Source organism: Vanellus vanellus (assembly GCF_965231255.1).
Source record: "Vanellus vanellus genome assembly, chromosome: 26".
Lineage (NCBI taxonomy): Eukaryota > Metazoa > Chordata > Aves > Charadriiformes > Charadriidae > Vanellus > Vanellus vanellus.
Window position 1 is genome coordinate 3,266,537 of NC_138931.1, and position 26,266 is coordinate 3,292,802.

General features: G+C 38.2%; 2 protein-coding genes across 2 annotated transcripts; one reads left to right on the forward strand and one right to left on the reverse strand.

Moving 5' to 3' along the window:
- Window positions 1–770: 770 nt before the first annotated feature.
- KCTD9 (potassium channel tetramerization domain containing 9) lies at window positions 771–9,867 on the reverse strand. Its single transcript, XM_082495869.1, has 12 exons — window positions 9,796–9,867; window positions 8,446–8,567; window positions 7,771–7,814; window positions 7,494–7,590; window positions 6,961–7,019; window positions 6,222–6,350; window positions 5,510–5,577; window positions 5,312–5,407; window positions 4,693–4,842; window positions 4,229–4,334; window positions 3,822–3,955; window positions 771–3,059 (listed from the first exon to the last, which is right to left on the reverse strand). The coding sequence occupies exons 1-12, from the start codon at window positions 9,841–9,843 to the stop codon at window positions 2,943–2,945; spliced, it is 1,170 nt and encodes a 389-aa protein (XP_082351995.1). The 5' UTR covers window positions 9,844–9,867; the 3' UTR covers window positions 771–2,942.
- Window positions 9,868–11,339: 1,472 nt separating this feature from the next.
- Window positions 11,340–22,994, forward strand: CDCA2 (cell division cycle associated 2; the record flags this gene model as incomplete). The annotated part of the gene is given in 16 exon segments (XM_082495683.1): window positions 11,340–11,366; window positions 11,368–11,373; window positions 11,377–11,923; window positions 12,453–12,583; window positions 13,208–13,358; window positions 14,166–14,368; window positions 15,348–15,426; window positions 16,303–16,541; window positions 16,919–17,003; window positions 17,518–17,729; window positions 18,199–18,277; window positions 18,906–18,958; window positions 20,009–20,143; window positions 20,840–21,032; window positions 21,548–21,762; window positions 22,161–22,994. Coding segments are annotated over 16 exon segments (3,189 nt in total), but the record flags the coding sequence as incomplete, so codon positions are not given.
- Window positions 22,995–26,266: the final 3,272 nt, after the last annotated feature.

The following is a 26,266-nucleotide window of genomic DNA, read 5'->3' on the forward strand; positions in this document are numbered from 1 at the left end:
TCTCAAGGTACTTTACAGTACTTACAGAGATGTGCTGTATTTGTGTTATCGCTGTTGTGCCAGAGTTTATTACACTGAAATCATGAGCACTTTATAGACCAAAGTCAAGGACTTTCTTCCAAAGTCAAGGTTTCTTCCTTTTTAAGGAACTTTAGCTGTTTGTTCTGTGTGATGTGGAAGGAGTGCTTTAAATAGTGCACATACTTATGTAAATTGTGCTTAATGACTTCTGACTCCAACTACGTTATTAAGCAAATATGAAGGGTGGGGCCAAAGAAAAGCTGAAAAGTGGTGCAGATGAATGACAAGTCAGAAAAAAAACATGAAAGTGCTCCAACTGAACGTATGAGACACATTGCAGCGATCCCCACAAGGTACAGTCGCTTGTTTTTCTAGCAGGTGACCTTTATGCTCGAAAGCAAAAATTCCTCTGCTTTCTGCCATAGTGCAAATTGCCAGTGCAGAAGTAAAGACATCTAAAACTTAGTCGTCTCATAAAGTACGTACTCAGGCGCGCATAATTACTAGTTTACAGTAAGTAGTCTGTTTGAGAAAGCACTGATTACATACAAGTCCAGGCTAAGGTGACAGTCAAGGTCTCATGAAGGGCAAAACCAACTTTAGCTATAATAATTTGTTTGTATGCAAGGAGCTATCACAATTAAAGTTGCATTCTCTTCTAACTGGCTGTCCTTCCTGTAGAAGTCAGATAAGATTGAGATTGCTTTTTTAAATTAAGACAACCAAGACACTCTTATATTTCACACTTTTATTAATGCAATTTAAATTAGGCTGGAACCTGCAATTTCTGAATAGGCCACTTTGGGCTATTCATACAGCTTTGTGGTAGCAAAGAGGTACCTTAAATTCATCTGTGAATGAATGATGCCACGCGCTGTGATTATTCAAAACATAGTGCTTCAGTGAAAGTTCAAATATATTTTATACAGTGATTATGAAAATAGATTTTTTTTTCCATACAATATTTTACTTCTGCCAGCTAAAAAATACGGTAAAGAAAAATAATTCATTTATTTCTCTAGCCCTAGGAATCTTCTTCTACTGCAACATATACATCACTCTCAATGAAAGCGATGAGATGGGAGAAAGGACTCCAAAATCAGGCTGAAATATTTCCCTTGGATCTGTAGGTGTATTTCACCAAGGCTACAGTGCTGTCCTAGAGCCAGATCAAGAGGCCTGGGAATCTTGCGGAGATAAAATCCCAATTCTGAACCACATGGCTATGGGATTTTGAGTCCTGGAAGTTCATGTCATGTGCCTGAGTCAACCCAACTTGAAAATAAGGGAGAATCCTGCAATTCATCCCCCAAACAAATCATATACTGGTCCTGAACTAATCTTTCCAGACTGATGGCAAAGCAGCACTTTTGTAACAGCTACTGAGACAACAAGACTGGAAATCTGCACTTGCAGAAAACCCACTGAAGTAACTGTGGAATTCAAACCACTGCTAACAGTGTCACATTCTTTAAGTTTTAGGATACCTTGGTTCTTAACTTCCAGTAAAAGCTGTATTTCCTTAGATTCAAGGTTAGTTTTAACTTTGGGGTATTTTAAGTAAGCATCTGAGGTAAGAGTTCTTGATGCACCTTTTTTTTTTTTTTTGGTATAGTTTCTTCATGTGCTTTTTGATTGTGAATAAACTAAATGTTTTGTTAGATGAGAACTAGATTGATACTACAGTGGAAACAGCTTATTAAATGAAGTGCACCGCCACTTAGAGAGATGCTGTGAGGCTTTCTGCACTGCAGAAGTCACCTAGTTCCCTATTTGCTCACAGGTAAAGCAGTTGTGGAAAGGGCACTTTGCCCTGTGCGAGATGCTTTGACAGTCACTTTAAGCAGGCCCAACGTGGAATACTAAGATCTGGCTGGGAGAAGGATTATGCCCATGCTTTCAAGCTTTCAGTGTACAAGAGTATTTGCATAGTACATGGAGGGGAAACAGGTGCCATTTATTCACATACTGGAGTAATGACAGGAGGACAGATATACTGGAGTAATGATAGGAGGACGGAGGATGTGCTGTGGCCCCAGTGCCTAGCTCTACTTTGGTGACAGTATTGTATTTTCCTATGTACATTTAATTCCCCACAACTAATGAAAAATCTACAGGTACTCCGGTTTGGAGTGGTTAGGATGTGTGAAAGCAAGAGAATTTTTCTTACCAGCTGTGATTGATAGTACAATTTCGGACTAATTTGGAAAGGACTAAATAAGACATCCAATTTCTGAACAGGGATGTTTTAGGTATAGCAATCTGCTGTGTATGCAGATCCCTTCAGTGGAAGAAGCAGCTTCCACTGCATATTTTAGAAGATGATAAAGCTGTTCTATACCTGCATTCAAACTACTACACGGCAATAGATTACCTCTGATGACAATTAACTACTGTTTTCACCCCAAAAGAAAAGAGTACCTGAAAACATCCTGTGGACATTGTCTAAACCACATCTGTCAATACACTGTGCATGAATGAAAAAACTAACTGTAAATACACTAGTCTAACTGTAAACCTGAACTTTGTTGCTACCATACATGAATAACATTTTCTATTCATATTGCAGCTACAGATTTAATAAATAGAATTGCATATATTGTGCTTTATAAATTAAAATGCATTCCAAAGTGAGGCAATGCTAAACAATGAATCTATTTAACCCTCTCCCCCAAAACCGGCCACGCATTCTGGTTCTAGAACCAGCCCACTTCCTCACTCTGTTCACAAAGGTAGAAAGAGTGTCTGTTTCTACCTCTTAAACAAAAGCTCCCTCCCCAAAAAGTGATCAAAGAGTTTACTTAGGCACTACTGCAAATGTAAGTTGTCTAATAACCATTACTTCTAGCTCAATAAGGGGAGGAGGTGAAGAAAGTCACAATAAATGTTTTGATTCCTTCCTCTTCGGCATATTCTCTTCCCTATCTGACGCTCTGAGACATGTGCAAAGGTGTCAGCATCTCTTCAAAGATAGCTCCTTTTACATTAGATCCCCTCAAATTAGCTTCTTGTAGATCACAACCTGATAGATCACAATTCTAAAGGGTAAAAGAAAAATAAATATTAATTGAATACGCCCAGAAAATTTTCAAAAATTTTACCTTAACTACATTTATACAGACGACATATGCTTCCATAAATTTCAGTGTAAGCTTCCAGTCTGTCACTGTAGTTTAGAGTTTTAGTTACTTCTTGTGAGAGAGTAGTTCCTTTTCACAGTAACAGCTGAATTTATTTTAAAGTTGTTAGACTTACACTCTTTATATCAAATTATCTTCCAGGAGCTACTAATGCTTGCTGAACAAAGCTAGAAAGAAGCCGCCTCTCACAATCTCACCAGACATTACTCCAAATACTTCTCTAGTACTTGAGGTGGAACAGCTATGTACACAGCTTGCAACATGAGCTAGTTTGTCCTTCTAATACAGACGGCAGTGTATAGTGACATGCCACCAGTCAGGTAAGATTCCATCGTTATTCCAAATATAATGTCCCAGGATCAAAAAAAAAAAAAAACACCCACAAATCCAGGCAACTGTATTTGTCTTCAGTGATGGTATGATCTCACACTGAGTTAAGTTTAGCACTACTTCCATGCATTGCTTTTGCAATGATACAAGCCATTCCTGTGGCTTCGAGGCACTGGCAAATCCAAGACTTCAGACTCACCTCCCAAAGTGAGGTGAGAATGAGATGTGATTCATTAGATCATCCATAGCTCACTAAGACTAAACAAAGAAAGCCGATCCCCAAAATTTTATCAGTTGACTAGTTAGTATTTAGAATGGATCATAACTCACTTCCAAATCAGTTCCTGCCAAAGTTGCTCCTCTAAGATTACAGTTTTTTAGTTTTGCATTTTTCAGTGTTGCAACTCTTAGATTAATTCCTGTCATTTGACTGCCTTCCATGTCAACACCTTTCAGGTTAGCACCTAAAACACACAAAGAGTAGTTTTATAAGGAAAAAACATCAGAAATGTGGTAGTTCCAGAATGATGCTTCTTCAGATCCATGTAAATTGATAGAGGTCAAGGTAGAACTTGGAATTTAATGACTACATGGTCAAGCACTCCGTCTAGTATCCGTGGCCTCTTGTCATGAAAACATGGATTGTACAAACACAGCTAAAGGTCTCACAAGCCATACAGATTTACAAACATGCGTTTCAGTTTCCACAGAGTACCCAACAGGCAAAAACTTCTTACCTTCCAAATTAGCTTTAAGGCCTGATGGATCTTCAAAATTGCACCCTTTTAGTGATGCTCCTTCTGCGTTGGAACACAGCATCTTTACCCCTTGAAGGTTTGCACACTGATAGAGATAAAACATGCCAGTGAAATTCATGAAAGTGTGAAAATGATCAGAGTATAGTTTTCATCTCTGTTTCAGAAACGAATCCTATTAAAGCACAACAGCCTCGTTACTGTGAGGAAGTGTAAGAACCTGCTATACTATTACTTCCCTATCACCAGGAAAGCAGATAATTTTCACCCACTGCCCTTTTTTTTACTTAAGATAGCTTCAAAAAGCTTTTGAAGTGATCTAACTAGAACAATTGCAGAAAATACTGGAGAACTACATGTTTTACACTTATCTGCTTGTTCCGATTCCTCTTCCCTTAAAATAACTAAAGGACAGCCCAGATTTTCCAAGATGCAACAATTCTTACATCAAGCACTGATCCAGAGAGGTCAGCTCTTTCAAGATTTGCACAGCACAGGTTGGCATGTGCCAGGTTGCAGCGGCTCAGGTTAGCCATCTTGAAGTTTATGTATCGAAGATCTAGACGTGAAAGATCTGCTCCACTGAAGTTGAGACCCTAAAAACAAAACAAGAAACCCCCAAAAGTTACAGAAAATTAGGTGTAGCTCTGAACACAAAACAGTTAATCATGTATATGTACATGTGTATATAAATATAGGCAGAGATATAGATACATACACACACAAGACCATGTATTCCCATCTATTTTACTACATAAGACTAATGAAATATAAAGGCAAAGCTATCAAGCATTGTCCTTGGTTATGCTACTGCATTTTGCATTTAAATAGAATGGCTTAACAAATTGCTCCTCCAGCAAACCTTCTGCCTAAAGAAGGAAAGCAGCCCAAACAGCATACTTGAATTTCATGTTAAGATCACTCTGCCACAATTTGGAATCAAAACTCAATTAAAAAGCAGGAGGGGAAAGCACACATTGTTTGAAGTTCCTGTTGTCACATGATGCTGCAGGATATTTCACCACCAGACACCAACGTTATAGATCAAAGTCTGCATTTCCGCACCTGACACCGCAGCTCAGACTTGGTTGGGGTTGCCAGTAGGAATCGGACAAACTCCTTTCGAGATATAGGAGAATGATCCTCAGCTGGCTGTGAATTCTGTTGAGAGAGTTGTTTAAAAGCTAATACGGATGGTACTAAGTTATACATTGCCTGGAAGAACAGGACACGTGCATTCATGTATTAAAGAAAACAAGTTACCTTAATAGCTATTTCTAGATGTTCAATTAGTGAATCGATACCAAAAAACCTGGCTTCTTCCAAAACACCTAACAAAACAAAGCAGTATTTGTTATTTACAGGGAGTCGTTAAACAAGCGAGCACTCTTCTTCCCTTACTGGAGAAGGCAGTGTATAGCCACACCAAGAACATGCCAAAAAGTTTGGGTTAATCCATCCTTACTATTGGAGGGGCATCAATTCAATCAACTTTCCCTACCTGTTATACCTTTTATACATTTAAGCTACACTAACAAAGATGAATAGATCGCTTGTTGAAGTTTAAGGAGTCTCGAAGAAATGCATAAGCTAATAAAACTGACAACCACATACGTTATATTACAGGTAACTGGATAGAGGAAAAGCGAGCTTGCTTGCAACCAAAACGAAAAAATAACTCAGGATGTTTCCAGTACCAGTATTAGGTTAAAGATATCAAATCCAGAATTACAGCCAGATATTAATCCAGTACAGAAAATTTTTAATGCTCTCAGGATAAATAAGCTTAAACAGTGTATCTTCGTTAAACCAAGCATGTGGAATTGCAATGCTTGAGAATAAATTCACCAAAGAAAAATCCCAGACATTTAGATGAGCACATAGGAGTCCAACTGACTTTATCATGTTTACCTGAGGGCAAAGTTTAACTTCTAAAGAGTATTAATTTAGGAGATGTCATACAGGTAATACCTACCTAGCAAATTAATGCCATCATTTACAATGAGCTGTCCGTGACGCAAATAGTTCAAAATTGGCTCAAAATACTCTGGACTGCGGTCAATTAGGAATGCTCCTCTATGATCTTGCTTATTTCCCCAAGCATCTGTTTCCACAACATATATATAATTAAATTTGATATATTAATAGAAGAGCATTTGCTTAATTTTCAGATTTTTACTACCAAAGGGCACTGGATTATGAACTTTCCACTTGAAAGGGCGTTTCTTAGAGAAAAGGAAGGAAAATAAAAGTGAGGGGGGGAAAAAAAGTCACCTTAAAACAAACTCACTCCTGCTATAAATAACTAAAACATTTCATCACATACATCAGAATTATTGCTAGACTAAGAACAGTAGTAAGATTTTAGTCTGCCCCTGTTCCCTAAAGGCTGTCTCGTACAGTGTTTGCCCATTGATTCTGTTGGCAAAAGCGAGCAAGATGCAACAATAAGATGAAAATCTAAAATCAAACAAGCAAAAAAGACCCCAAAATATTAACTATGGATGAAAGTTATATTTCCAGTTTGTAAGATGATAAGCATTACATAGGCAACGGAGAAAAAAAAAGCCAATTATACATTCTGCTTTGTTATTTTAAGATAATTTTAAGATACTTTTGGTATTTTAACATATGAACAAGAGTCTCGACACTGCCTTTTCCCTACATTTGTAATTTGTTAGCTTAAAAGATAAAGTTTATTTTGATATACTAACCTTTATCTTTAAACATGTGGGCCAACATACTGTCAGGTTCTTTATTAACCAAAGTGCTCCTAAAAAACAAAGGCAGTGCAATTTTATTTTTATGTGGAATGTTTTCTTCAAGAGACAAACTTGCTGGTTGGAGTGTATTTTCTGCCCTTGGCGTGTGATATGCATTCCAAAAGCTACAACACTGTACTGATTTAATGTCATACAGCAAAATACATTTCTGACCTGAGGTATTGTAAAGGTATTTTAAATACAAAGCACTTAATTCAATGAAATATTCCAAGGATAAATCCAGGCCTGTTCAGGCTTTTTGCCAGTTTTACTTCATATGTAAACTGTTTAAGAATTAATTGGTTGCAAAACTATGGTAGCAAATATGAAATACAGAGAAAGCTGCAGAAGTCAAAGACGTCCTGCTCCACAGTAATGTATTTTTCTAGCTTCTTTCAAGGGCATCTGAAGCCTCACCAGCTGCTGTAAGTACCTTACTGAAATGAAGTCCTTTAAGAACAAAACCAACTAGTTGCATTTTTTACCGTGTAGTGGTGAAGTATCGGCCTCCAACATTGAGTGTTAACCAATCTGTGTGTGACCCTGTTAGTTCTTCATGAGGTCTCCCATCAGTCTGAGGATCTAAATAGATGAGAAAGACACAGTAATTATTAGAAAAATTGTGAATATTTCTGAATCCTCCATATGGTAAGATGTATCCTCTGAAAACACCAGAAAATAAAATTTTAGATTTACATTAACGCAAAACAAACCCTCTTTCCATTAAACAGAAGGTTAAACATAAGAATTACAGAGACTTACCAATGAATGGTTCCCCTTCACAGACAAACAAAACATCATCATCCCTGAAAGGGGAGGGGGAAGGAGGGAGGAGAAAAAAAAAGATTAATCATAATTTTTTGTTCATCTAAATGACAGCGGGAACCACTCCTGATTAGTGTCAAGTAAATGATAATCAGTTAGTTGCCATTAGTTAGAACTTCAGTATCTGATTTTTATCTTAATTTTGCAGGTTCCAGTGGATTGTGATACGATTGACTTCTCTAGAGATGTTACCTGTATCAACCAGGTAGGGATCACCTGATACTCAAACAGTTTAGTTTAGTTGGCTTCTGTGAAGCCAAAGCAATGCTAGAGTTTGTCTCCCTTTCAAAAAAACCTCATCCAAGTGCTGACTGGAATAGTGGGATTTTCCTGGTACATACAGTGCACTGTGAGTCAACAGAGGAGGATGTTAAAAGGCATAAAATGCAGTTTGTATCAAGTTCCGATTCATCGGGATAGAAATGCTTTGAAGTTCAAAAGACAGCATTATTTTTCCTTGAGGCATGGTAAGCACCTTTGGGCATGGTGGCTGGCAATGATGAGATCTGTTTCTAAGGAAAGCACTGGTTATTGATTAAGGTCAGAGGATTAATAGGCTAGTAAATCTCTTAATCTGCAACCATGATTTGACTTTTATTGGATAAGCCTTACCTAATCAAAGCGATATCATCAATGAGTCCACCTTTTCCATTGTAAACACTGGTCGCTTTTATTCCAAGCTTATTACTGGCCACAGAGAGCAAATCTGATAAAGTCCCATACACAGCCACAACCTGTGGGAGAGAGACGTAGCTATAAGCACCGCGTTCATATAGTCTCTTCCGTTTTGCACGTATTACCAGTGCTATCAGTATCTTCTTACTCCTGGTTTGAGGTAAAACAGAACCCATTTTCTGTTTTGTAATTTTACTTTGCAGCCAAGCCTCTCTGCATACTTATGCCTCTTGGCATAAATTACAACTTATCAGGTCTTATCACTCAGAGTAAACAGTTTCTGCACAATATGCTGTTAATTTCAGAAAGTTCAGTTAGTTGGAAGGGGCTTAGGAAGATACGTGTGGATCTTTACGAAACAAAGGAAACAGACCTACTTTGATATCAGAAACATCGCTGCCTTAAAATGGGGTGACCTGCACGTCTCTCGCCCAAGACACAACGCGCTGAGGTGACAGCAGCAATGACAGAATGAACATTGGGGGCTACAGGAATCTGATGATCCAATTATTTATTTCTCTAAATACGGCTATTTGTTCTGTTCCAAGTCTCTCCCTAATTTATTTCCCCCTCTAATCCCAAAGATTACACTACCGTCACATTAACTGTCTTCACTCCAGAGATGCGGATGGGAAAAGTCAAAGATCACGGGCAGCATTTATTCGAACTGCATGGCAGGGCCCTTTCTTAGGCTATTCGTGCACTGGTTGGGCCTAAAAACCTGAACTATTTTCACTTTTCAGACATGACTATGGAGGTTTTAACCAAGCGAGCGGAGTTTAAGCAAGATTATTTATTGGCTGTGGAACAGCGTACAAAGGCAGCGTCGGTTAGACACGGCGCAGACCTGACATCCTGCAGGATTTCACTTACATCCTTCCCACCGATACCTAGGACGTGTGTCGCAGGACCTGAATCAATACCGACGATACGAAGGTGACTTTAACTGCGACTCCGGTAAGAAGTTCTTGGCTTGTGGCGACCCCCCTCAGCACTCCCATGCAGAACCGCCGCCCGCCGAGGAACACCCCGCTCCGCCACGGGCCGTGCGAGGCTTTGGGGCACCTCAGCGGCACCAGGCCCCAGCAGACCGCCGAGCCCGGGGAGAAGCAGCGGGAGCGGCGAGGCCCCTCAGCCGCAGCCCCGGGCACCGCGGCCCTGAGGGGCGGCTCAGGGCTTCTCCCTCACGCCCAAACCGGAGGCGACAGCCCCGCCCGCGGCACGGCGGGCCCCATCCCGGAGCAGCGGCCGCAGCAGGACCCCGATCCCCCCTTTCCCGCCCCTCACCTTCCCGTTCCGGGGGCTGCCGTTAACGAACAGCGTGACCCGCCTCATGTCGGCGGCGGCGGCCCGCTCCTCCCTGCCGAACCCGGAAGGCAGCGACCGCTAAGCGACATGAACCGCGGCCAATGGCGCCCGCGCCGCGCCGAGCCCGCTGTCCAATAAGAAAAGCGCTCTCCCCCGTCGTGGCGGGGCAAAGGCAGGTGGGAGGGTTGGGCGGGGAAATGCCAGCGGAGCGACGGGGGCGGGACGGCAGGGGCGCTGCCGGTAGCCAATCAAGGGAGGAAGAAAGCCCTATATTTGCATAAAGCACGGCTTGAGGTAGAGCCGCCTTTGATTGGTGCGGCCCCTCACGTGGGCGCGGTTCGTTGACTGGACTTTTTTTTTTTTTTTAAAAACGGGACTGTAGCGCGTGAGCAACGGTTAGTGATCCCTCCGCGCAGGGGGCCAAAGAGTCCCTCCTCCCCGTGAAGCCCTGCGGGCACCCGGAGGGCGGGGCGGCACGGGACCGGCTCTGGTGAGCCCCTCTCTCTCTCCGTGCACCTCCGTCCGCCGTGCCCGGGGCCCGGTTGGGAGCAAAGGGTGGGCGAGAGGGGAGAGGGCGGCGGAGGAATACGCAGTGGTGCGGTCCGGTTTGAATGTGTGAGGCGCGAGCGGCTCTGACAGCTGAGGGGGAGCGCTGGGGCGGGCGTGAGGGCGGAGGTGAGGGGGCGCGGGGGCCCGCGAGGGAGGGGTGCGCGGGGGGCGGTGGGGTGTCTTGGTGAGGGGGTATAAAGGAGGGGCAGCGCTGGAAGGGTGTCTGAGGGGGCGCGTGAGGGGCCCGGGAGGGTTGGTGAGTGCTGAGGGAAGGGGTTAGGCGGGAAAGGGGTTATGGGGACCGCCGTGGGAGCGGCCGCGGTCGGGCACTGGTCCGGCACTGGTTCCTCACACAATCGCCTCTCCTTTGCATAACGCGGTAGAGGCAGGCATCAACTTTTGGTGTAGGCCTAAACAAAACAAAAGTTTAAGAAAAAAAAAAAAAAAAAACCACAAAAAAGTCATGCCTGTGGTGTTTAACAGCTTAATTGGTGTTGTGCAAAATACAGAAAAAAAAAAAAAGGCATATTTTTGTGAAACCAAAGTTTTGGACTGATGTTCTTGAATTCCACGTGCTTAACTTAATATCCAGGAAACTAAATGCAAAAATTGTTGGCGTCTTATTTTTTCCAATTAGTATTAAACTGCTAATGCTTCTTGCAACAGTTAGAGTGAAACGATCGCAGTGTGATTGTGCTTAACATATTGTATGCTAATGTGAAAGCATAGCCTTGTATTTCCATACTCGTGAAACGTTTCTCTTGCAGATTTATACTGCTGTGCGTTTTTCTTCATAGCTGTAGCCATTTGTGTCCTTTCTGTGTAGCTTTCTGGAGATTGGACTTTACCTTTACCTGTTAAACGCCTTGTTCCAGGAAAAACCTAGGTTTGGTAGAAGTTTGAGAACGGTAGCAAACTCTTGCTCTTACCAAATACCTATTAAAATCTCCTTTTCTTTTTGATCTGTGTCTGTAATTACAGGAGAGCAAAGGCTGACTGAATGCTTCTTAAAATAAGTCACTAACAATGCACAGACAATCTAAGACTATAAATGCTCCCCTGGAAATAAAAGAAAATGAGAGTAGATACACTGAAGAGAAGGAAGAGGCCCCTGTCCCTGATCTCTCAAAAGACCAGAAGATTTTCAAAGTGACTAAATCAAAATTCGTAAAGGCATCCAAGAAGGAGAATTTAAGTGATGGGAACCAGGCGCAGTTGCAAAAATGCACCCTGAAATACACCAAAGGCCTCGAAAAGGAATCGTACCACAACAAGGAGGATGTTGTTAGCTGTCAGTTTACTGAATGCTTTTCTGATATGCAAAGAGGGGATATGGTTGGTGAACACACCTTGCCTCTGAATAGTAAGGAGAATTTTTCAAGAAGTAGACCTGTTTCTTTGGAGGATGAATGCTACTTGATACCTAATAGGCACAAAGCAGAAGAAAAACCTGATGGTGGAATATCAGATAAACAGAGGAAAAAAAATGTTGATTTTGCAGCTGTAACAATTGCTGAATTTGGGATTACTCAAGAAAGTTTTACTAAACGATCTGTAGGTAAGGCTGGAGTGACTAATGACTGTTGTCTTTCTCAGAGGAACATCTGGCGGTCATCTAGTCCAACTTCTTATCAAAAGCTTCAATTTAGGTCAGGTTCAGGTTGTCTGGCAGAGTTTGAATATGCCCAAGGATAGGACTGTGATATGATGTTGCTGTAATTCCCTGTTTAACTTTTTTCTGCCCAGTTGATTAGGTGTCAGCGAGTTTCACAGGTGAGTAGTAAGACAAATTCTGCAAGTATCAGGAGGCAGTTTCTTAACTAGCAATTGAAAAAATAAAAGAAAGACAGCTCCTCACTTGGTATACAGTTTAGTTAAATATTAACTTACTTTTAGGAAGTTAATTTGCTTTTGCTTAGGAAGGTTTCTTGAGCTGATTAGCTAACTTTGAATGTTTTGATAAATAACATAAATCACTCTTAAAAGAAAAAAATTACCCTTTTAAAGCTTTAGGTATTCTTACAAAAAAAAATTCTCTTTTTTTTTTTTTTTTTTTTTTTCTTTTCCCTCTCCTGTCCCCATTTCAGGGAAGTCTCCGACTTCATTAAAACTTAGACGAAGATCAGCAATTGGAGTGCGGGGCTCACCAGAACATAACACCCTTATTCAATACCTTGCCCAACAAAGAAGCAACAGGCAAAAAGAAGCTTTTACACAGGTGAGAGTCTCTCAAATAACTGATGCGTCAGTTTAGTTCCCCCCAGAAATCAACATATTCTGGCAGAAAAAGAAGACAAGTCTCAGGAAGAAGCCAGTAGAAGGAATAAACATGGCCTAAATTTTGTTGACTTTCTTTGTCTGCTTTACTTTAGAATAAGGGGATGTTGGAGGTTTTGTTTGTGTAGAGTCTGGAGTCTTTTCTCTGTGTCTAGCTTGCTTATGTATTTTAACTTTTGTTTATTGTAATCTTTACTTTCCTGCATTTGCTGTGTTTGACTTTTGGCGAATTAAAGTGTTGATATTTCAAAGTGAAATATCTAGCATAAGTGACTTGTTTTTTAATCGGACTTGTTCTTAACTCAAGCTAGCATAGACTGTCAGAAGACAAATTCTGGATGTGGTCTAGAGGGACAGATTATGAAAGGCAATAAAACTTAACAGATTTCTTGATACAGTTCCTTTCTTGCAATTTTTTGCCATGCAACTAAAATTGCAGCCAGATTACATGCGAGATCTGCTTCTTCTCTGAGTTTGTTTTATGCCAAACTACAAGTACAAAGTAATAAAGCCCATGTCATCTTGGGGAAAAAAAGGTCTCATGAGGTTAATTTTGTTTTAGCAGGTTAGTCCTTTTAAACATGAAAATGTCAGGTCGTTGAAGGACAAGATAGATGCCTTTCAAACATCTTTCAAATCAGTACAAGAAGCTAAAGAGGAGACTGGCTTCTCTGGACTGTCACAAGTGGATGATGCTTCCCAGGAAGCAGGCCCTTGTAAGTCAATTTTATTTCTGGTTAATGATTTATCTTAGACATCAGGTCTTCCTTTAGGCCAAAAAATATAAAACTACAAACACTTAATATAAAACAAAGAAATCTGCTTTATAAGGATTGGCACAGGTGTTTTTTGTGTTTGGTTTGAGGTTTTTTTGTTTGTTTAAACGTACCTTATTTCTTAGTGCATCCTCAATAGGGGTTTCTCAGAATAACCCCCAAAGAAAAATGAAGACTAGTATTTTTTGTGATTGTTTTCTTAGTTTTACTTTCTAAATTTATACCCTTTAATTTACTTTTCACACTTTTTTAATTAAACTGAGAACCATTTTTACAAGAACTGGTTTTAGCTGTTGTAACCATTATCTCTCTTGATCATGATGTGCAGACTTTTGTTTAATAACTTTTAAGTGCAGTAGTTTTAGAAATCACATTACATTACTGTGGCGTTAATATCCTTATTTCTTAATGAAAATAATAAGTATTGTAAAAACAAGTCAGGGCGGTACTGTGATAACTGTGAGAAGATGATAGTGTAAAACAAACTAAAATGCTTTACTTTTCTGGTATTGGTGGTTGTAATAACGTTTATATGAAAAGAATAACTTGCTTTGTTTTGAAGATTTGGTAATGTTATTTTAGAAGTAGAGCTAAGAAATGCATGTGTCTTCTTTTTCCTGACTAGAAAATTACCTAGCTTTTTGAATCCTTTTTGTGAAGAAACACAGAAAGAGCATTCATTGAAAAATCTGAAGTTTGTCTTTGTGGTTTGTTGTTTGGATTTTGTTTTGTTTTTAATTGATGCAGCTCAGAACAAAGTACCATTTACAGAAGAGCAGAACCTGGATCAGTGCAATGAAAAGTTCATGTCAAGCAACAGTGGAGCTGATTTGAAAGAAAATTTAAGACAAAATTTGACCAACAGCAGTGAGTCTGATACCAAGATCTGCACCATCTTGTCTTCACGCCAAGATGTGACTGTCACTGAACCTGCTGCTGCTGTTTCAAAGGTACTTTTATAAATATGGGCAAAGAACATGGAGAAAACAAATAGCACAGCAGATCTTGCTTGTAAGAATTTTATGTCTTATTATGACAAGTCAAAGGAAGCAAAATCTGGCATGGTCACTGATTCATTTGGACTGACAGTGAATATAGCCTAACTTCAGATACCTGCTACTGGCTCTTCTGAGTTTTACGTGCAAACGTTCAAGGAGGATGCTATAGGCTATTCTAGTCAATAAAATTATATTAATTTCTGATAATCCCACGGAGGACCTTGTTTTATTCTATTAATAACGTTTAAATATCTCTTATTCTTAACTCACAGCTGTAACTGTAAAATATCAAATTCACAGATCTAGCAAATACAGCTTTTTCCAGTTGTCGAAACCAACTTTATTGATCACTGGGATAACTTCAAATGCAATTTTTAATCTTCACCTTGTATCTATTTGGCAGTTATTTTGATATTCCATGCAAAAAAAAAGGATGTACTTGTATACAGATGGAGAGGTTAATTTGTCTTCTATATAAATAACTCTAGTGATCCTTTTTTGATTAGTGTCATATAGAAAAACAGTGAAGATGGGGTCCATTTTGCTAGGTGTGTCCTCTGATGCTGCTGGACCTAGCAGCTTCTGAGTTGTAAAACAGCTGTGATAGCGTAACACTTATATGGACGTTAGGAAGAAACTTCCTAAATTAGTGGTTAAAATATACGTGTTTTTCATTCCATCTCTTTTTCATTTCTCATGTCTAATAATACTTTTAAGCATTTAGCCTTGGTGTTTTTGGAAAATAAATTCAACTAAATTAGTGGGTGACTGAGAACTGAAATCCTTGTGTATGGGATTAAAAAACCTCCATAGTTCATGATATTTTAAAAGGCAGCATTTGCAAGTAGTTTTTTATTCCTTTATCGTGTTGTGTGGGTGTGTATATAAATAGATACTATATACATATATAATTCTATAACTTTTTCTCCAGGAATGGGTTTATGAGCAACATAATCCTACTAAGTCATCGGAGGCTGTTCTAATTAGAGATATCTTGGAAACAGGCCATGGTAAGAGGATTCATGACTATTATAATCTTTGTTATATTCTCATTAGAAAGTAAAAATACTGAAACATTTCCTTACAAATGTTTCATAAGCAGTCATCCCATGTCTGTCATCTTGTCTACAATTTATAATACAGTAGAAACCTGATACAAGTTTGACATAAAGGCTCATGGGGGAACAAAAGAAAAAAAAATACTAAAAAGTACTGCAAATAATGTGCTCTCCAACTGCTATTGCAGAGGAGGCTCAAGTCCCAGTTTAAAAACTGAATTCAAAGCTCCTTCAGTAGAGCATAGCAATAAACATGTTTTTACTTATGGACAATTCATAGGAAGGAAGTAGCTTTTATGAGAAGAGCTGAAATATTTGGAAGGTGGGGTAGAGCCTCTTGGGTGGTACGTCAGCAGTTTGATTCTGATAGAAAAAGCAAGCTCAAATTGAGACACAGGCTGGCAGTAATTGTTAGAGTTTTCCTTAATTTTGCTTGTCAGGCCATTTTTAGGGAAAAGTATAGGTGAGTATTTCATGCCTGCAAAGGCGGAAGGGATGTTAATGTACAGAGTCCCTCTCTGTACACTAGAGAATACATTTATTTTTTTTCCCCAGTTTACACGGACGAGAGAGAAATCCTTATGCAAAATAACTTTTCCTTCATGCAGTGCTCACCTTTTACTTTTGTAAGTTTTGTAAATTTCTCAAAATACGAAATGTAAATGTGTCACAATAATAGCAGAAATTTAGAAACGAGTGGATTTTTTTGTGATGTTGATGCAGAGAATCTATGGAGATGCATACATTTATAGTTCGTCTTGCTAATAGTAACATCTTCTAAATTTTACTTCAGTCTTTAATTGTTACATGTTTCTACTTGCTCTAAAGATTTCAGTTCTGACCACATCACTAAAGATGTTAGAAGTAATATTGTATCAGATCTAAGCAGAAAGAAAGTTAGTTTTGTGGAAGAACGGAGTCCGGAAATATTTGATGAAAGCAAGCCACCTATCACACCACTACGAACAACGCAAAATATTTCATTAAGTGAGCATACACAGAGTGGCTCCCATCTGCGATCTGTGTTGAAGAAAACGCCCATGAAGCAACTAATGGATACCGTGAAGGTTGGTTGACTGACTTATATGGAGGTTCTAATACTAAGGATGAACTTCTGCAGTCATTATTGAACTACCAGAAGTTGAATCATGGTTAAAGATACTTTTTGACTAATTGACATGCATACGAAATAATTTAATGCTATCAATGGATATCTATTTGCCATTTGGTCATCTTGGAAGCTTTGTTTGATGTTTTCATGTTATGAGAAGATCCATATGTATGTTGTTGAGTTTCATTCATTTGGAAAACAAGTAGGTTTTTTAAGTAATGGGACTGATTATTAAATGCTTACAAAAAGTTTATTTTCACTTTTGATTTGAACAAGGACAATATTTTCATGAAATGGTATTGAATAGATGATTGTATCACTTAAATTTGATAGGAATACTCAAATGATGCAGCTGACAGAGGAGGTGAATCTCTTGCAGTCTCCAGTTGTGCAAAAGTCTTTGAAGCCTTGCAAACAGGTCAGATTCTCCTTTTGTTTTTTAAATAGGCAGATGTGGGATCATAAGGTTTTTCCTCTTTTGTAAATCTGAAGAATGATGTGCATTAACCACCACTGAACTATCTCATGTGTGGCATCCTACTGCATGAAGTGGAAAATAAGGTTGCCATGGAAAATGTCTATTTAAAAAAAAAAAAAATTCCACACCAAAACTTCAGAAAGCCTCTAACAACAGAATAGAATCATGTATATTTCAAGAAATTTTACACTTGTCAACTGGAACTTATGGAGGAACTAGTAATTTCTAGTCTTCTATTTTCTTTCTTCCTTAATTCTTGTTACTGTAATAAAGCTATGGTGAAAATTGTGGTTGAATCCACAGGACAGGTAAAGGTGGTATTTTGCTGTTTGGGTGGTGGTGGGGTGATTTTTAAGAGCATATTAAGAACTATAAAAAGACTTTGAAAAATCTCTGCTCTATGGAGGTTCCGTTTTAAATTCACTAAGCAGTCTATGTATTTTATTACAATTAGAGAAAACTGAAGGACATAGTTCTGAAAAGCCAAAGAAGAAAAGAGTTACTTTTGGAGAAGCTCTAAGCCCAGAAATATTTGACGAAACTTTGCCTGCAAATACTCCATTGCGCAAAGGGGCAACTCCTGTCCGTCGTTCAAGATTACAAAGTAATAGCCCTTCTGCAGGGGCAAGCTTCATGGAAGAACCACTATCCCGGCTGAACTTTGATTGCGATAATGTAAGTTTCTTGTTGGTGTGGGTTTGGTTTTTTGGTTGTTTTGTTTGGTTTGTTTTTTTTACTATAAAAACAGCCTCTTAGTCTCTGTGAATGTTCAATTTTTGTTTAATATTCTCCCTAGTCTGCTTGGTTTTGAAAAGAAATTGCTAAAATATTAAAATACAGTCTCCTTGAAGCTTTAGAATGACATTGGGAACTTTTTCTTTTGCTTTATAAATTCTAAGTAGTGGTTTTGCCTGTAGAGCTAAATTGAGTACTGGTAGCACATGAAATGGTTTTGCCTTGGCTTATTCATGTACTTTTGATACTGTATTTCTTTTTACTTTATATAGCAAATGAGCTGCCATATTCTTTAAAAAGAAAATATTGCCTGGCTGTTCCAAACACTAATGGACCATTATTTTTTCAGTATATGTCTGGTATAGTATATTGCCAAAAATTTAACTTGTTTTGTTTAAAGGAATGTGTTGAGCCTCTTCAAGAGTTAGTGGAGGGTCCTGTTGCTGTAGAAGGCCTCTTACCTGTTGAAAAAGCAGAAGGTACCCCCAACTTATATTTTTGTTATTAGATAATGCTTCTTTCTGTATCTGAAAATTGAGAGATGACATGGGTTTGTCGTTTGTTTTTATATAGGGGATTTCAATTGCAATAAAACTTAAATGTTCTTGCTTTCTTCTAAAGGTATTTTTAGTAGCTGCAGTGTTTACCTGTTGTTTAGGTTAACTGGATGTTATTTGACCTTGTGGTATTTTTCTGTCAAAGTGGCTGATCTAATTAGACTTGCTGCTTTAAGCAATTGGGCTTACAGTCTTGATTCTGATGTTGTAGTTTTGATGTTTTTGAAACAGCAAGCAAGACAACAACAAAAAAAAGTGAAAGGGGGTTGTGCATGTGTATGTATGTATCTCTATGAAAGCTTTGTAAGTGCTAATTATTTTGTTACCAAATCTGCACAAGTTTTGTTTTCCTCTGTTTTGTAAAGCAAGATGTTTTTTTATCTTGCCATGTTTGATAGTCCTCAAGACTAAGTTACTAGTTACTCAAGACTAAGATGACTAAACACGCTGTGCATAATGTTAGAAATCATGTAGATAATTTCCTCAAAATGTGATTAACTTTTTTTTGAAACTTATTATCTTATGTTCTTATTTTCTTCATATATAATAGCAGAAACAGACAAATGTGATATGATAACAACTCGTTCTTCTACTAAAAGGAAGGTAAATTTCTTCAGTGATGATGTTTGTTTTGGTTTGTTTTTTTAACTTCTTCGGGCAGAATTGTTATCTTTTATATCTCCTAATGCTTATAAGAATTTTTACAGCCTCAGGTGTGAGGATTGTATATATCCAGGTATATGAAAATATCTCACGTTAGCACAGGTAATTGTCTTAAGGAAATCTCATATTTGAGTGAAAGTGCTTTTCCAGTTATTGAAAACATTTTTGGTTATAGCTGATACTTAAACTTACTACTGAATTTTCCAGGAACTTTCCCAAATAGTCTGACAAAATACAGAAGAGATTTATTCATAGACTTTCATTCCTAAGATCAGGGGCTTCACTCATGGGAATCTGAAAACTTATAATCACAGAAAATTGAGGAGAACGGGAACAAAGTTTTCTGTGTTATTTTTCTGCTTGGTTTAATTTCTTTGAGACATGGGGACATGAGATAGGGTAATGAAGTAAAGTTTATTCTGCAAACTGTGATGACTTCAGTATCACTGAAAACGTGGTTGTGTTCCCAAGTCCAGTGCTAAAGATTTCAGTCCTGTTAACCTTTTTGTCTGCTAGCCATAAGGCAGGTAGAATATCATATGCCTATCTGTTCTGGTTGCTGGAACTTTAAGGTGCATAGAATTTATTGTACAACAATTTCTGCAAGAAGTGCTTTCAGACTTCAGTATCGTACAGTTCTAGTGTGCTTTATTGGAGTGGGAAGGCAAAAAAAAGTAATATGAAAAAAGTAACCCACCTTCTCTGAAAGAAACAGCTGAAGGTGAAAATTTAATATTTTCTCATTGGAATGTCCTTTCTGTACAAATAGATCTATATTGTACTGTATGAAGAGACTAGCTGTATGAATCTTAAGTTCCAGTTGTGAGTGTCTAGCTCCTATGACCTCCTATATAAAATAACGGAGACTAATTACAATGTGATTCTTACGACTATTGGACTGTGGTGTATTTTTAAAAAAATCAAGTGTAAGTGTATGCACGTGCACATACACATGCACTCCAACAACTTCAAATTCATGTTCCTCAACAGTGCAGCACAATTTCAGAGGGGACTGATTTTAGCGTCTCAAGAGCCACAAATACGAAGAATGGTAAAGATGCTAAAAATCCAAGAAAGAACAAGTTTCAAAAGAATATAACTACATCTGCTGCCAAAAAGACACAAGTAAGTGACAGCTCACTGCCATTGGTGAATGCTGCCTTTATTTCTCTATCCAAATGTCTCTTCTTGTGTGTTTTATGTGATTAGTTTAATTTTTGTGGTAAAGATTTTCTAAAGGGTATTATGTTTCCTGTGGCTGCCAATATTCTCTTCTTTATGCCTATCTTGTTTTCCTACACTTACTGACACACCCCTCTTTCTTACTGCTTGTTAGAGCTGATAAGCAGGGTTTAAATACTTGTAGGGCAAAAAGGATACTTTATGGAGGTGAAAGGGGAGGTCACTTTTCAGACCTCAGGGACAGAAAAAGTTTATGGTTCTTTTACCAAGTGTAGGCAGCAATAGTTCTTTGAACTTACCCAGTTAAGTGCTAGTTGAGTATTGTAAAGGTGTGAGATGTCTAAAAGATTTTTGCTTTCACGTATTGGATGGAAAAGCACATACTCCTTTTCAAACTAAGTTTGAAGTCGTAGTTTCTTTGCCTTCTCGATTTGGTTAAATGAAACAAAAATCAGACCTCATGTCTGAGAAGTAACTCTCCTTTGCTTTGAGTTTTTAGATTAATTGGTAGATGGCAGAATGAGTAGAACCTTCATTTTAGGGGAAATAATTGTTATCCATCAAAATACAATAATGGTGTCGCTTATTTGTTGGAAAATATTCTACAGGATCATTACAATCACATTGTGCTCTATTCAGTCTTCTCAATCTTTTCAGAAAATAAAACACACCAGCTATGGGAAAAGAAGAAAGAAAAAAGTAAAAAAATCTTTATATGGGGAAAGAGAGATGGCTTCTAAGAAACCTCTTCTCAGCCCTATCCCTGAAATTCCAGAGGTTTTCTCTTCTGCCTCATCTCCAAACTCATCAAAGGCAAATGCACGTTTTTCAGGTAATGTTAGTTTTAGTTGCATTTTGCCTTGCTCTTTCTGTTGCTTCCAATGTTTCATTTCAACACTTAAATAAAAAAAAAAGTTGATAGTTATCTTGAGTTCTGTGTACAGTTAAAGAGCCCAGTATACATTTTTTCCTTTTAATTGCTTCTGAAACAGTAGAGTCCAGAGGATCTAATAGATTAATAATCTCCAGCTGGATAAATTTAACTCCTGTTGGACTCCATGGTAAAGCTGACCAAAAAAACCCGCCTCTCTGTACCTTGACTGTATGCTGGTATTTTCACAGTCTTTAAAACTGGTAAGTTGGGCATGAATAGTTAAGGGATGTGCAGTACCTTTCTGTTTGTGGTTTGTTTTTTGTTGTTTTTTTTACACTAGTTGTCTGGGATGTTTGTTTAGAATGTTACTTTTATGTAACTAAAATATTATAAAGCTTTTGTTGTGATATTTAAAAAAAGCTTTTGTATGTTCAGAAGTAGAGTCAAGTAACCATGTGTTTATTCTAATTCAGAGGACCTATTTTTAGGTAATATCAAACCCAGGAATGCTCGCAAGGATGTTCAACAGAAGCCAGTTGTTGAAAGAATGAGCGGGGAAAACACCTCTGCAGTTCATATGTATTCAAGCTGGAAGGACCTGGACACTGTGGAAGCCAGCAGCTCCAATGATGCAGCGTTTCAGGTGTCAGATGGTGATCTGATGTCTGTTTCTGGCATTGATCATAAGGTAACTGAAATGCTTAACGATACTGCTAGAAAATGAGTCATAATTGTGCTTGATGTTGTTGGATCAAAAAAGAAATGTTTTGAGGGAAGAAAAAAACCTAACTCTTAAGAGTGATTAAACACTGTAGCAGGCTGCCTGGAGGAGGCTGTGGAATCTCCATCCTTGGAAGGAGGTATTCAGAACTCAACTGAACAAGGCCTCAAGCAACATAAGCTTGGCCCTACATTGGAGCAGATTGCAACATACAGGGTTCTATGTGTTGGTTGGTTGGGATTTTTTGAGAATGACTAGACTTGGTGAGGAACACAGTAGCAGTTGCTTAGTTGTCTTCTGTTTGAAACCAGTTTTTTGTTGATTACCTCTTGCCTATATTAAAAAAAAATCTTTTTTTTTTTCAGTTTTCAAACATTATGCCAGATGCAAAGTGTGTTTTTGATACATCTGACTATTTCCAACAAGCTAAAGAGACTGAATGTGTAAAAGAGGCAAAAGAAAGTGGTTTCTTGATAGAAAATGAGAAATTAGAAGGAAATCTCCTAAATAAGGCAGAGCAGCTAACCACGCTAGAATTTCTGGAACAACATGACACTAGTGTACGTGAGGGTGCCCAAAGAACTCAGGGTTCACAAAAAGATTCTATAAGAGGTAGTCCACGAAGAAGAAGAAGAAGTAGTGCCATTTATTTTCCTCCTGTTGAAAAACTGGAAATAACTGGAAACAGCCCTCCAGTTCCTTCTTTTAATATGGAAGAAGTCTTATCTGCTCCTCAGCTAAAAAATGACTCGTTAGAGCCTTTTAGAAGACAGAGCAATAACAGTGGCAAAAAAAGTGTGAGGCGCAGCATGAGATTATGTAAAGATGCAGAAATGGAAGGACTTGCATGGATTCAGGTACCAAATGAGACTCAAGAGAATCCTCCCCTTCTAGCTTCTGCTTGCAAAATCAGGAGAAGAATAAGCACATCCATCCTTACAGAATCTGGGAATATTCACCATGGAGAACAAAATCTCATCCAGTTTTCGGCATTAGGGAAGGGGAACAATGACTCTGTTAATCTTGCTGATGATCCTTGCGAAACATGGAGGAGGTGTGTATTAACACCTCAAGAAACAAGAACTTGGTCTCAAACCCGGAAAAGGAGCATAACAAATTCTGTATATAGGAAGATCAGAAGTAACCAAAACCACTATGAAGAAGTAGAAATTCCTCTTGAAAATAACTCTAACATTTAGCAAGGTTTCAGCTACCTCTTTTCTAAAGTGAAGGTCAGTATTCGATTCTTATGTTCTCTCTCTCTTAAGTGGTGTTTTCTTCTCTCTCCTACTTATGTTTCCTTACTTATTATTTCCTTGTTCATTTTCTGGATAACTTAGAACTGATTTTCCTTGCCTTGATGGCTAAAATGCTTGAAGATCAGAACTGTGTGGAAGACCTAGCTTGGCTCAGAGCCTGGTAGACAGTAATGGCAGGTAATCAAGAGGATAAAAAATTTTTCTTCCTTTAACTGAATTTGACATCACCTCTTTATTGTAGTCTACATCCTTGCTCACATGGTTTCATGCTTTAGTGATGTCTATAAAGCAATAGCAATTAAACACTGTTGATATTATAAAAACCTTGATAAATGACTGACTTTCTCTGCAACACCAAGTTCAGTCATTTCAAGAAGATAAAGACTTTTTTCTCAGCTGAAAGGATTTCTCCTAGGGCTTAGTGAATTCTGTTGCAAGATATAGCAGTAAGACAATACATAAAATGTAAATAATGTTTATGCATGCATTTGTATGCATGTTATCACAGTCTGGGATTTTCTTGTGTTTAGATAAATGCTTACAGTTGTGGTAGCTATACAGTAGTGTGGGATTTATGCCTTTGAAACTTAGTTGTGTTTGTTAGACTGAATGTGTTTTGTAGACCATGTTGCTACACTTGCTGTGCTCTCCAATGCACAATCAGTATATAAAGTTGCTGAATGGAGACATGGTAGCAAAAGCGTGACTCTCAGCTGTTTTAAGTAAAGAGGAACAAATTTGACAGTTTGAAAATATGGTCTGTGGTGACAAGTTACTTTTTAGATGATTGGGAGTTGATACCAATCCATATTTTGCTGATAGGGCTCTTTCCTTTTTTTGAAAAACAGGATTCAACCTTAAGATTTTGTTATATTTTTGAAGTTTAATTGGAGTAGATAAAACATGAATTTGTCTTTAGTAGTTAAACCATGATGTTGTGAAGTATGCCCTTTCAGCTGGAATTGCTTGAAGTGTTGATGTTTCCCATGTGCTTGATCATTTCTTATAAATTGCTTTTGAAATCTGCATGAATTTTCTTCCAGATTTCAAATATACCTAAATAAACCCTTGAGATTCTCTGCAAATAAGAAAGAAATAACTTCTGGCTTGAAAGGGAGGAGTAGAAGGCAGGGAAGCTGTTACCATCTTCTGAAAAGACTTTATTTTACCTTCTGGGCATGAGCAGGGGTAGAGTTCCTATAAGTAAGACTAAATTTTGTCATAGAAAGAGTTAATGAATTCTGCTCTAGTGTGAAGGTTGGTCATTTTTAAAAAGCAAAACAAAACGAATCTTTTAAATCTTGATTGTATATAACATTAATTTTAAAAAATTAAATTGGCTAAGGAAGGTGAAACATTCATCACACAATAAAGCTGTACTTATTTCTGGACATTTCCAATTTTCGATGTATGTGTACTAAATACAGTGCATATTATTCAGTAGTTGACCTGTCATCTTACTGTTTTCATTTTTCTAGTTTGAACAATGTAATAAAAAGTGATGACTGTAGGTGGTCTACTTAAACATTTGCTGTTGCTTTCATTTTTCATACTGTTCTGTTTCAGCCCCAGTGAAATACCTGTGCCAGCTTGAAGGAAATAGCTTTCTGTTGAAAATGATCTCTTCTGTGACCTTGTTTTTAACATTATTGATGTGGAATAAAATACTTTAAGTCCTTGGCTGCTTTTATAAAGCCTAAAAGCAAACAGAACAGTTTCATTTTTATGCATGTTTTACTTTTCTCTACAGATGACATCAATTTTTCCCAAGACAAGAACTCCTAAGGCAACTTGAAAGAAACTTCACTACTTAAATGCTGTTCATCTTATGCTGCTTTAGAAAAATCACTGAATTTATCAAAGCAGTGTCCTTGATGTTTTATTTTGGGGTTTGCTTTTGTGTCATGATGAAAATTTTAGATTTGGAAACCGAATGGCAATAGTTCCTCAGGTTGAATCTTTTTGTGATAGCAGTATGTTGGTTTACCAGGAGAGGGCAGTCTGACATGAGTTTTTATGGTTGTAACTGAATTTGAAAATAATACCGTAATGTACAAAATCTTTGAAGAGATACTAGCTAAGGTTAAAATCTAAAGCTCCTTGAGATTAAAACTAATAATAGCTGCTACTTCTAACAGTCAAAAATAATCAAACTAGCAACTGAACTCAGCACTGAAATTAATCTGGAAAAATGAAAACACTTATGCACTATATTCAGATATGACTCTCTATGTGGAAATCACGTTGCATTCTTAAACACAGTAGAGCACTGCAGTTGCAGCTGAGATGTTGGGGTTTACCCAACAGGTTTTAGATACCGAACCTAGCAGTGAGTGAAACCTTTGGAGACTCTGGGTGTCGGGTACTGAATACCAGATTTGAATAGTTGGGTCAAGTGAAGAGTTGTCCTGTAGGAAGAGGCAATAAACTAGTATGTATGATACTAGAGGGCTTAATCTAAAATGCTGCCTAGATTGTGCTTTTTGTAATGTTGCTGTTCTATGCATCAGTCACAGCAGTACTAGAAGAAAATTCTCCCTTGAGGTTTCTTGAGTGGATAGGCTAAGTGCACTTTACATGTGAAGTGAAGTGTAAGTAAAGTCAGAAAGAGAAGAGCAAGGGTAAGGACAAAGCTTGGATTTTCCTCCTGGCACAGCTTGGTTGAAAAGGGTTGTTAGGAATTGTACATGGATGCTTGATGGCAGTTTTGCCTGGCTTACATGAGGTTGATCTTGGAACCTACAGAGAAATAAAGAGGTTGCGGTCAATGGGGCTTAATCTGGAGAGGACTTGAGAGGAGGCAAGTCTTCAATTATGCACAAGGTTGTTGTAAGGAAGGGGGGTATAATAATGTGTTCTCCATATCTACTGAATTGGACAAGAAATAATGTGTTTAAATTAGAGAAAGATGTCTCTGTTAAACATTAAGAAAAAGTTCCGCAAGCAGAGATAGTTGAGCACAAGCATACATTGCCTCGGGAAGTTGTGGAATCTCCATCACTGGAGGCTTTTAAGAACAGATTAAACAAATATCTGTCAGGAATGACATATGATCCTTCCTAGGGGTAAGGATAGGGCCTGGATGGCCTCTTGAGGTCTCTTCTGGCTGTATTTTCTGATTGCTAGAGATTAGGGTTGCAAGAGGTGATTTGGGACTTGCTTAATAGTTAAGACCTGAGATAGAATCTGTCATGGAATAGGGAGCTGGAGAA

Excerpts from the sequence above, each read along its gene's own strand:
- KCTD9 (XM_082495869.1), bottom strand. The coding sequence starts at position 9,843 with ATGAGGCGGGTCACGCTGTTCGTTAACGGCAGCCCCCGGAACGGGAAG. Across the intron at positions 6,351-6,960 it reads CCACATGTTTAAAGATAAAG|ATGCTTGGGGAAATAAGCAA; the intron begins GTTAGTATATCA and ends TTGTGGAAACAG. Across the intron at positions 3,956-4,228 it reads CCTTAAAGCTAATTTGGAAG|GTGCTAACCTGAAAGGTGTT; the intron begins GTAAGAAGTTTT and ends TGTGTGTTTTAG.